This window comes from Eurypyga helias, unplaced genomic scaffold, assembly GCF_000690775.1.
Source record: "Eurypyga helias isolate BGI_N326 unplaced genomic scaffold, ASM69077v1 scaffold1188, whole genome shotgun sequence".
NCBI lineage: Eukaryota > Metazoa > Chordata > Aves > Eurypygiformes > Eurypygidae > Eurypyga > Eurypyga helias.
The window spans coordinates 7,042-19,178 of record NW_010268636.1 but is presented as its reverse complement, the minus strand read 5'-3'; the positions used below and the strand labels follow the sequence as shown (position 1 = coordinate 19,178).

The 12,137-nt window shown below is 42.2% G+C and overlaps 1 protein-coding gene across 2 annotated transcripts; it reads right to left on the bottom strand.

Moving 5' to 3' along the window:
• Window positions 1–834: 834 nt before the first annotated feature.
• Window positions 835–11,738, bottom strand: CANX (calnexin). 2 transcript variants are annotated; one of them, XM_010157790.1, is made up of 14 exons: window positions 11,553–11,738; window positions 10,903–10,976; window positions 10,355–10,413; window positions 9,860–10,001; window positions 8,496–8,577; window positions 5,942–6,134; window positions 4,798–4,987; window positions 4,463–4,576; window positions 3,807–3,963; window positions 3,282–3,497; window positions 2,734–2,853; window positions 2,494–2,632; window positions 2,257–2,348; window positions 835–1,630 (listed from the first exon to the last, which is right to left on the bottom strand). In XM_010157790.1, the coding sequence occupies exons 1-14, from the start codon at window positions 11,736–11,738 to the stop codon at window positions 1,577–1,579; spliced, it is 1,818 nt and encodes a 605-aa protein (XP_010156092.1). In that variant the 3' UTR covers window positions 835–1,576. The 2 variants fall into 2 exon arrangements, with proteins under 2 accessions (XP_010156092.1, XP_010156093.1); XM_010157791.1 differs by having other exon boundaries at window positions 2,257–2,345.
• Between the last annotated feature and the right edge of the window lie 399 nt (window positions 11,739–12,137).

The following is a 12,137-nucleotide window of genomic DNA, read 5'->3' as shown; positions in this document are numbered from 1 at the left end:
TGGACCCCTCTTCCCTCCCCAACCTCCAGGAATCATCCCCCCTCCCCCCTGACACTACACCTATGAACAAACAACATTGGAGTGTTTAAATTCAGTGCAAGAAGAGTAATTTGAGAACATTTAATTTCACTCTAAACAAAGGCAAGATTTTATCTATATAGACATCCAAACGCCAACGTTTTTGGTACAGTGTGATGAAGTTACACAGATTCCACTCTCGGAGGTATGCTCTTGCAGTGACCACCTGCATCCCACACACAATGAGTGTTTGAAACAGTGTAATATGGCAAACTCAACGCTTTAAAAAAAAATTTATTCAGCTGGAATTGGAACTCCCTAACATTCACAATATAATTTAGGATGCATGTTACATGAAGAGCAGATAAAAGACTTAAACAATTTCACAGACCAGTTAAGATATTCCACATGCTCCTTCCCCACCTACAATACTGACACCTTGGTTATTTGGGTTTTTTTTGGTGTGGGGTTTTTTTTTTCCTTAACAAATACTCAGTTCAGCTTGTCTACCTGACTACCTCCCCGATCTCTGCAGGAGCAGACATACAGCGGTAACAGTGAGAGGATATGGGACACTGTCCTGTCCAGTGTTTGGACCCTGGAAAGGAGTAGGCCTAGCCATGAGAACGATGAGCTGAAGCACTTCAGCCACCGAGGCAAAGCTGCACTCAGAGAAAGCTGTATAGTCACAGGGAAAGAAAAGCATTAGGGGCTGAACAGAGGGGAAAGGGGGAAGTAGTCTTAACACCATCCCCTCCACCCCCAGCAACCCATTAACTTTACAAAGAGTTCAAGAACTAACAAAAACCATTATCTGCAAGGCCCAGAGGATTAGATGCCACGTGAACATGACCCACTCCAAATCCTGTATTATTTGTCAACACTTAACAGGGCTTTAGCCATGCACAGTACGCATATTCTATACTAACCCCTTCCTTCCACCCCTTCCTCTTTCCCCTCCCCCCTCAAAAGAATATTAGAGTTTCACTACTGGTTTCCCTGTACATCCCTCCCCAGTTTTCTTCTCTTTTGAAGGCAGAGGAGCTGTCAAATATATTGACAACTTTTCTTTCAACACTTACCAAATCTTAAGGGATATAAAGACATTGGTGCATTTAGGAATTTACATACTTGTAAAAAAAAAAACCTAGTTATAAAACTGCATTTTTTATAACCTAGCACTTCCAAGATTCATTGTTATTTTTCACTAATATATTAAATTAAGCCAAGGTTCGAGACCGGAAAAGTTCTACCAATCTACTTAAAAACAGAAAAGAATATTTAAAACCAAAAATGAAAAGGTTAGTTATGTTACATTCCAAAATCCACAGCCCATTATATTAAATGCATTCTTTCTACAGGAATGATGTTCTTTAAAACACATGACTGCAAATATTTTACTGCTAGACACTCCGTTACATTGGATAGTGTGACTGGAACCTGTGGATGGTGAACCCTTGAGGTTTGTCCAAGTTTCAATGTAGGGTGTCCAAGGTCCTCTCCCAGAACCACGTTTGGGAAAAAAGAAAAAACACAGATCAAGTTCTTATGACTTTTTTCAATCTTTCCTTGGCTTTCTGTTTCTGGGTGATCTATTCACAGTTTCCTCCTCCTGCAAGAAAGTAATCTATGTAAACATCAAGGAAATAAAATCTAAGGATACTCTTAAAAACCACAGAGAAAACCTATGAAGTATGCTCTACCTTCAGTTGTACATTGGGGTTTCATTTCTGAAAGCACATCCTGCAGTTACTACCCTTCCCTTCTACACATGGTAAACAAATCATCTTGTTTTCCTACTGGATGTACACTATTTGCTCAGAGTACTCCACAGCTGCTGCTGCTGCGAGAATCCCTTTAGCTTCAAGCAACACCCCACCCATTTTTTAGTCAGCCATTTTATCAGTGTGGAACACTTAAGAGGTGACATCCTGACTGCACACGAAGCTGAATAAGCCTTTTGCCTCAGGAAGATACATTCCAGAGACTCCCACTCCTCTCACAACTCCTCTCCCTGCAGGGTCTACAGCAGTGCCTTTAGGGAGGTGCCCAGCTCTGCTGAAGCTGGCCACAGCAATTCCTATTTTGCAAGGTGATTAAGTTTTCCAAAGTTCTGACACTGGGGGGAGTATCACAAGAGCCAGGTTAACTTTTAACACTTTTGGAAGGCTCGTTCTACATGATTTAAGGGAAAAAAAACCCCACACAGGACTTCCCTCAAAGATTAAGGACTCTTACCTCTGATGCAGGTTTCCTGTCCTCTTCCTCTTCTTCTTCCTCCTCCTCTTGACTAGCACTTCCTATATCAGCATCACTTTTCTGCTTCTCTTCTAAGGGAAATAATAAAAGTCTCATTCTCATTTCTGACATATCTTCAGTTCACCACTGGGTTTACTCCATGTCTGCCAAACCCTGCTGTTTTATTCTAATCAGAGAGAAAACTCAAATTCTTTCAAGATTATCCAGTTTACCTACCTAGCTTTTCCTCGTTTGTTTCCTCCTCCTCCTCCTCCTCTTCCTTGTCCCCTTTGTCTTTTTCTTCCTCTTTCTCCTCTTCCATCACATCAGGCTGAGGAGCATCAGTCTTTTTGTATTCTGCAGCACTTGGCTGTTTCTAAAAAAATTGCCCAAACCAAGCAATTATTTGTGATGTTACGGCACATTTCGCTGAATCTCGTTTTAAACATTATACTAATTATCAGAAGAAATGCACACCTTCCCAGAGCAGCAGAAAAGGACAACAAGGAACACCGGCAATGCCACAGTGAGGATGTAGACTACCCAAAGCCAGGGACGCTCCTCAGCAGCTGCCATCATCTGGCCCACAACACCAGGCTGTAAGATCAAAAGAACTGTCAAATTTCATTCCGTACAGCAAATTGTAGCAGTTACATTTAAGCTACAGAATTTTCAAATTAGCCTATTGCAACTTCGAATATTCATTTCAGACCTCAAAAAAAAAAAATCTAAAAACTAAAGCTAACCAACCTGCACAAGTACTTTCTCCATAGTTTACAAATTAAGAATTAGGCTAAAGTTAACAGTCCATTGTCAGAGCAACAACCCCCCAAAATGCAGTTATGCACTCACTGCCATTTAGTAGCCACTATCATACTATAATTAGGAACTGAGGTTCCAGTCTGGTTTAGCATAATCCCTAGCCTTGGTACATGTAAGCACAGACTAATAAAGACTGGGAGAGAGCAGCAGCAATGCTCCTACTGTTCCAGGCAGAAGCACACAATGAAACCTCCATCTCTCACCTCTGCAGCACCATCAGCTGCCTTTTTCAGTCCCCATCCATCACTGGCCCAATCATCAGCCACAGCTCTTTCAGTACAGATGATAAAGTTGTCAAAAAAGATGTCAGAAGTCATTGACCACAACTCAAGTCCCACAGCGCTGAAGGGAGTCATCTTGAAAGGTTCCAAGTCTTCAAAGAAATCTGGGTTTGGGATCTTTCTAGGTTTCCATATACCCTAGGAAAGACAAAAGACATTCAGCCTCACCTGCTGCAATACAATTATTAGTTTTCAGCCCATTCTGAGCACAGAAAAAGAACAATCCATTGCACTTAATTACGACATCTATGGGTGCAAGTCATCATGTTTTGGGAATCAGTTTTCATTTGTGCTACAAAGATGAAGCCAAGTAAGGAAGCACTTTGAACCTGTCCACCTGAAACACAGTAAAATTATGACAGTATTTGTATTCTTAATTACATCATTCTGATTTTAGTCCAGAGAAATGTTGCATTGGCCAGCAGTTTAAGCAATGACAACACCAACCTGATAGTTCACGTTATCAATCATAGGAGGCTTCCATTTGCCTTTGTAATTCGGATTGTCAATCATCGGTCGCTGCCAGGTACCGCAGCCAGGGGCTGTCTCACATTTAGGATTTGCAATTTGAGGTGCCTCCCATTCACCATCCATATCCTCATCCCTGGAAAAGGAAATTCAGCTTTGAAGTCCAATCCTTGCCCTTACACAGAGTAAGACTTAGTGTGCGATTTATGGGGAAATTAAAATTCCTACCATAATTCCATAAAATGGAGATACTGAAGCTTTGTATAGCACAGGCCTGTAGATAGAGACACTGCAGAAGGAATGAGGATTTCAAGAAGTAGCTTGGAAGCACAGAAGCTCAACAGGAGCTGGTCCCTGAACACAGCATCCCCTGCCACTCTCCCAAGTATGGTATAACTGCAAGATGACTATCCCTGCCCTGTTCAGCTCACAGTCACAGGAGCTGAAAAGTGCTCAGGTGAACGCAAGAAGACAAGACTCCTCAGACCAACTCTGCCTTCTGCTTTTGAAGCAAGACAGCCCGAATCAAGACCTTTGTTAGCAAGCCACAGTGAACTAGTAGTTCTTATATTTGTAAAAGCCAGCATCAAAGCCATGAAATATTTGCTATGAGTCGCAACAGGCAGTAAACATACCAGTCTTCAGGCTTCTCAGCATCAGGGTCTGCTACATATTCTGGCTCGTCATCCAGCCAGCCCTCTGGTTTCACAGCATTTTCATCTGCGATCTTTGCAGGAGCATCCTCATCCCTTCGGAACAAAAAGTTATGTATTAACACACACAAGTTTTTAACCCCAAGTCTACAGACTCTGAACAAGCTCACAAGACAACCAGCCAACTTCCCAATAGGGTAAGTGTAACAACATGACTCCCAGAATGGAATTGCCTTGCAATCTGTTACCTATACATCTGATCAAGATCAAATTATCAGGCCAAGGCCTCCCTCCATTCCACCCCTCCAACAGCTTACCAGTCATCTGGTTTAACAGCATCTGGGTCTGGGATTTTTGGTCTCTCATCCCAGTCCTCAGGCTTCTGGTCATTCGGGTCCTCAATCTCTCGAGGTGGATTCACAGGAGGAGACATGTCATTTAGTAAATTCCCACTGTTGACAACCGTTTGATCAACCAGTATTTCAAAACTATTATCAGGATTCAAGACTGTAACAAAAAAAGTTGATGTAGCCATTAATGTATGACACGAAGCGTGCAAGGTATCACTCATCCCTGCTGTATGACTTCAGCAATCCAATCTACCACCTACCCAGCAACTGTTTTAAAGAATTGTGAACAAACGTCATCCTTAAGCCAAAGTGTAACCAGTGATGACCTACCACATCTCACTGTGTGAGAAAGGCGGCTCGTTACATGAGTTCCACTTTAAATATGCTAGAAGCACAGAGCTTCTTGTTGAGTGTGCCCAGCTGACTTGGGCACAGTAAGTATTGCTTCAGTAGTAAGAATGGATGTATTCACATTGTACTTGAGACTCCCTACTACTTGAGACTTGAGATTGTACTTGAGACTCCCTACTACACAGGGTTTTAATCTCACTCCTTTATCCACTGCTGCCTCTGTAGTTGGAAAAGCTAGAGATCCTCCTGAGTACTCCCTGAAAGTTTTTATTCATAGCTAAGATACCAAACCAGACACCATACTTAAAGAACAACCGAGTTTGCTGCTATGAACGCAGCAAGAAAAAAAAAAGATTATCCCTCTAAATCTAAAGCCTAGTATACTCCAAATTACTAAGGGGTAACATTCAAGCAGTTTATAAATGTTTATAATTATTTTGGAGATATTTAGCAGATCAAGTCACACACGACTGCTCTGAAATTCAGTTCTCCTTTAACTAAGTTCAGGGTCTCATGACCCTTCTTACATGAATCAAGACTTCTTGCAAGGAAGAAATAAGCCTTTGTATAATACAATCAGTTCTTGCATTCAGAGCTTTTAAGTGGTTTTTAGCTGGTGTGTTGACATAAATATTCAGTTGTTCATCTGTCTCATTTTATGAGCTTTTGATTCAGCAAAAAGTAGTCTGTCTCATTTTATGAGCTTTTGATTCCGCTAACAGTAGTAGTTATTAACATGCAGAGTTAACAGTCAACGTACCCAGAGTATAAAGATGGGTCTTCTTATCAGTAAAGTAAGTCTTCAGATCTGCATCTGGACGCTTTGCATGCTTCTCCTCATATTTGCCAGTCTTCGGGTTTTTGTGACGGAAGATGAAGTGCAATTTATAGTCCTCTCCACATTTGTCAGGGCCAAACATGATTGTATACGGAGTTTTGTCATGGAACTGATCCTTTTAAAAACAACGCAAAACTTCATTCCAGCATTTCAAAATACAACACAAGACCCTGCCTGGCATAAGAACTCCCAATTCACTAGAAAAAGCCACTAGAAATTGTTCTGCAACTCAATGTGTTGGGGAGTTGTGGTAGTGGAAGGGAGGAGGGTGCTCAGCTATAGCAGGGCCTCCTGTGAGAAGCTGCTAGAAACTTCCCTGACTCCAAGCTGGACTTACCTCTGGCCAAAGCCAAGCTAATTTGTGACAATGGTAGCACCTCTGTGGTAACATATTTGATGGGGGTGGAGGGGGAACTGTGCAAAAGCCTGCAGCAGATAGAGAAGTGGGATAGGCGAGAGACACCAAGGCAGACCCCCAGGTCAGTGCAGAAAGGCAGGGAGGAGAGGCCTGGAGCAGAGGTTCCCGGCAGCCATGGAGGGTCACAGGGGGGACAGAGACCCACCTGCAGCCCAGGAAGGACCCCACACTGGAGCAGGCAGCTGCATCCAAAGGACCTCATGACTCCATGGAGAGCCCACGCTGGAGCAGGCTACTCCTGAAGGACTGCATCCCACAGAAGGGACTGATTTGCTTGGTAACAAATTAAATTAATTTATTTTTCCCCCAGGTCAAGCCTGTTTTGCACATGACCATAATTGGTGGCAGATCCCTGTCTGTCCTTGTCTTGACTCACCAGCTTTTCCTCACATTTTCTCCTGCCCATCCCACAGGGGGAAGGAGTGAGCAAGCAGCTGTGTGGTGTTGAGTTGTCTGGGCCTAAACCGCAATACCTCAATATCAAGCCACCATTGTACCATCCTGGTTTTGGCTGTGATAGGGTTAAGTTTCCTCCTAGTAGCTGGTATAGAGCTGCATTTTGGGTTTAACATAACAATGTGGTAACACATTGATGTAGTATAAGCACCACTTAGCAATAACCAAGTCAAGAACTTCTCAGCTTCCCATGCTCTGCCAGTGAGGAGGTGCACAAAAAGCTGGGACAGAGCACAGCCAGGACAGCTGACCCAAACTGGCCAAAGGGACAAGAGTACAAGCATCTACAGAAAGCATCAGAATTATCCCAGCTACTTGATTTTGTACCTTCGGTCTCTACTTTCCAGATGGAAAGCAAGAGCCATACAGGTGCTATCAAAAAGGGAAGTGTAGTTAAAGTATATCTCTACATTATCATAAGGGACTCGGTCTCTACTTTCCAGATGGAAAGCAAGAGCCATACAGGTGCTATCAAAAAGGGAAGTGTAGGTGACAACAAAAATGTTAATCTCTACATTATAATAAGGGACTTTAAAAGCCATCAATATAGAAGTACCAGTTACTGGTAATAATGAATAACTAGCTAGTCTAGTGAGCTTCTTTCACAAAGTGAAAAGCAGCATTAAAAGTGAGGCCAAGTTGCATTTAGTTTACACTTACAGACTGGTATACTGTCTCAGTCTAAGATCTAACTGGTTATAATCATCTCACCTTTGAACACTGCAAGCAAATCTACTTGTTCTTACTAATACCTTAAAATTTAGTGCATCAGTTAGACAGCCAAGTAGTCTTTTGGGTGCCCTTTTTTTAATAATTTGGAATCTGTATTAATAATACAACTCCAGTGAGAATGCAGAAAGAAAGAAGAGTGGGTAACAAGTCATAAAAGGTACTTCCTGTAAAGTCTAGGAAGACAGCTAAAGAAAACTTACAGGCTACACAAGCCTGTGCAAGGTGACCCGGCAGTTAAGCTTTTGAACAGGCTAAATCACTTTAGGTAGGCGTATCACTGATAGGCAGGAAAATTATTCTTAATCCTTAGGAGTTGTAGCATAGTCTCTTCCAGTGATCACACTTTTAAATGACCCCTGAATGCACCGTCTTACCAAGAAAATGGTTCTATACAGCTAGTGTGTGAGGCTGAACGTACAGGGTTGTATCCAGTTCAACCTCTCAAGATTTGTTTTTAAGTATACCCAGTAACTCACAAGTGATTCACACGCCAAAGGTATGGCAATAAATGCAAGTTGTATTTTCAGTTACTTGCATTACTGTTTTAGAAGACGAAACATGGTATCTTCCTTCTAGGCAACAACTTCCTGAGGTTTCTCCCTGTACACTGGCTACTCTCAAGATACCTCCCCTTTGGTCCTAGAACCCAGGGAAGTCTGAAGTGTTGCAGACTGTAAACGTCTAGAACTGCTAAGGTACAAGGTAATTCCAGAGTTTTCACTCAACAGGCCAGAAATTGCCGAGTGTAATGCACTTTGTTGATCAGGCCCTACATATGCCCCACTGCCTTTACTGAAGAGGTTTCTTCAGGAAGAAATAAAATGGAAGCGTTCTTTCACAGCTAACAGTCAAGGCAGCAGCATTACTCACCAAGTTCAACTCAGGGGTTTTTGAAAGCAATTTTACATAGGCTCCGCCACACTCTATTCCATTTTGGAAGTTTACTTCATACCTAATTTTAGTTTTGGATACAGAAAGGAAGAATGTGTTATACATGGAGGAAAATTACTTCTGTAATACACAATTACCATTTTCAAGTACAAGTTAAGACTATTTTCTTTGCTTTATAACACATGTCCAGTGAATATTAAAAATACACACCGCACTCTAAGGACTAAGCAAATATTCATAAGGCAACAAGAGAAACTGAGGATTTAGAAGACCTAACCTAACAGGAAAGATTAAAGGAACTGAGTGCTGGTCTAGATGCTGATGATCTAGAAGTAAAGAGAAAGAAGAAAAAGCTTTCCAGTATGCAAGACACTGCAACAAAGATGAAGGCAAGCTAAATATTTTCCCCACAGCTACTATTGCAGAAAGACAACTGAATTACCAAAGTGACAAAAATTGGATCCTAACAGAAGCCCCTTTAGGGTTATAAGCAGACAACAGTGTATTTAGGGATGCCAAGGAGCCTGAAAAAGGCAAAACATCTCTGTCAGGAATAGGCTAAGTATGCTTGATCCTCTCTCAATGCCAGCAGCTGGACTGGATGACCACTGGGCTTTATTTTTAGTCTTGTATTTTGAGCCAAATCTAAAACAGCCATGCCAAGCAAAGTGACCAATTCATTATCTTGTGCAAATACAAACTAGCTTACTCTTTGTTTAAAACTGATAAAGTAGGTGATAAACCACAATTCAACTGTTCTCACTGAATTATTCCCTCCCCCCACCCTTCTTTCTAGTCCAACATACATGCAGGCAGATTCTTCTACATCAGTCATGGCCAAACAGAGCTAGGCAAGCTGTCTGTCTTCCACAACAGATGAACTAAGACACAGGAAAGAGTAAACGAGTGCATCTTTACCACACTGTCCACTCCACCTTGGAAAGAGGGGGTAGTTTACTGCATAAGGAAGTACACTGACCTACATATAGACCAGCTTTTGTCCATGGGGACAAAGACTTACACAATTAGCAGTACACAAGTCAGTTGCCTGACCTTGTTACTACAATTAAATCAAGGGAATTGAAGTCCCCAGATGGGTTATCAAGTGTAGTTTTCATAGACTTCTTTCCTTTTCAGGCTTCAGCAAGACCCATGCTGTTCTTCACTTCCCACTTTGGGACTATGGGTTGCTATTTTACTCTTACTTAACCAGTATAATAACAGGTTAGAGTAGCTTGTGTCATCTAGACCCCCAGTCAACATAAGCTCAGTTATGGAATTAACCTCGGCCTGCTATCATGCCACTCTTGAAATAGCAGAACACTAAGCTGTCCTTTACTTACTGTATAATAAGGGGTTTGGTATCAAATACAAAAGGCTTTGAAAGTCTGGATGAAATTGCATGATGCTTGGCTCTGGTTACCAGGACAAGCCCTTTGTCTCCTGGAAGTTTGGTGTCCTTCATGTCTTGGACTTCCCATTTACCTAGAGAGAAATTAACCAAATGGTATCAAAGCTTCTTCCAGACAGTCCTTGTTTAGCCCAATTCTGAACAAGATAGCCAGCTTCTTAAGTAACACTCTACAGGGTACCTTCTCAAGTTATTAGCATAACATGTTCACTAAAAATTATTTTAAAACCTCCAAGTGGAAGGTCCAATTTGTAGTTCTGATTTGGACAGAACTACCACTTTATATTCTTAGCCAGGTATATAAACACTCCTCCCGTTTTCTTCAATGAATTTTAACTGGTAAACAAAAAACAAAGGCTTGCACCTCTTCAAGTATGAAAAAAAGACATCAGAAACATCTATCATCCAAAACCTGGGTTGGACTCACCATCATATTTGGAAATCTCATCATCCGTATCATCCTTCTTTGCTCTGGAAAGGATCCATCTAGAAGACAAGACATCCAATGGTCAAAAACCACATACTTTCTTTCCCCCACACTAAAAATCTCGTCTTTAAGATAACAACACGGCCTATGACTACACCCCAATGTCTTGATCCTCTAAGGAGTTCTATGCTAAAGCCTGCAAAGTTTTGTGCATTTGCCACTTCCCCACCCCCAAAGGAGGATCATGGCCTCAGTGTCTTGTTCTTGTTTAAAAAAGAAAAAAAAAAGTACATCACCATCCTCACATTACCTGAAGAAAGTGAGAATTCAGGTGAGGATGTATGGCTCACCTCCCTCTTGTTGCTAGAACTTAAGGAAACCCTAGTTTACCTCAGCACTAACAGCCAGCCTCACAGAGTCACTGCTGCAAACCTCACTGATCACTGCCTTTGGTTCAATTTTGAACGACACAGGCTCTAGTGAAGGTTTCATTGCCTTTCATCAGAATTTTTACTTACTTACTGAATCATCCTTCAGATTATACTCACCCATCTAGAGTTCCCTTATCAAAGGACTCTGCAAAATACACCTCACCAGTTGGGACTGGGGCCCTGTAGGTAACCTATCAGGGAAGAGAGGCAGTTATGCACCTTTCCAACACATTCTCTACTCAAAGGAAACACTGACATGTAAAGCTCATATACCCCCTACACTCAAGCACAGGTTACCTGGCACACCCCTGCCGCATAAATACAGAAGTTACATAAATATCGCTGCTTGTGCAGAGCCCTTGTGCTCACCTGCAACTAAAAATGAAGTATGTATCTAGCTGGAAACATCAGCATTAACTCCTGGTAATCACATCATGGATTTTAAGGGTGGATAGAAGTTTTCAGGAAGAACACGTGGGACATGAGAACAGGAGTGAAGCAGCTAGGCTTAAGATGTTGTCTGCTCCCAGACAACATCACATCCTGGTAATCACATCATGGATTTTAAGGGTGGATAGAAGTTTTCAGGAAGAACACGTGGGACACGAGCACAGGAGTGAAGCAGCTAGGTTTAATTCCAAACCCTGCTCCCAGATAACATCACACACCATATCACACGTTAGCAAAGTAAAACCGATTCTGATCAGACTTACATTAACCACAACACAAGTGGTAATTCAGTTTTTAAAATAAGTTCCATGCCAAACCTTTGGAGTTGGAGGAGGAGTGCTCGTTTCAGGCTTCAACTCTTCCACCTCCTCAATGCCATCATCCATGTCATCCTCAATATCAACCACATCGTCACCATCATTGTCATCATCCATATCATGTGCCTGGACAGCTAGAGTCCCAAGAGCGAGCAGGGTCACATACAGTAGCCATTTCAGCTCCATGATCTGAATAAGTAAGACAAGGCAAAGAGGTCAAGCCAGTGCTGCACGCAGAGCAAAGCACTGCTTCCCAGTACAAACCCAAGCATCCAAGACAACAGGTGAAGTGCTTAGTTATACTACTGACGGAGTGCAAACTTGTCTTTTCAGCTCTTATTTACTGCATCTGGCTGATTAAGACAGCTGTAAGAGCTGGACAAGAACACAACATAAAGCTGAAGTACCTAACGCACACCGGACATTAACTGAGTACAGGACCATGGTGCACGTTCTGCAGATCACGCTGCAGGAGTGCCATCATTCTGCTCTTAAGCTGCCACAGTCCACGAGCAGAACAGCAGACACGTACGCAGCCCCACAACCCACGTACCTGCAAATGCCTAAACGGAAAACCTTTTCTTG

Coding starts and splice junctions, on each gene's coding strand:
- CANX (XM_010157790.1), bottom strand. CDS start 11,738: ATGGAGCTGAAATGGCTACTGTATGTGACCCTGCTCGCTCTTGGGACT. Junction 10,977..11,552: donor CTCCTCCTCCAACTCCAAAG/GTTTGGCATGGA, acceptor CTTCCCTGATAG/GTTACCTACAGGGCCCCAGT. Junction 2,854..3,281: donor CAGCTGATGGTGCTGCAGAG/GTGAGAGATGGA, acceptor TTGATCTTACAG/CCTGGTGTTGTGGGCCAGAT.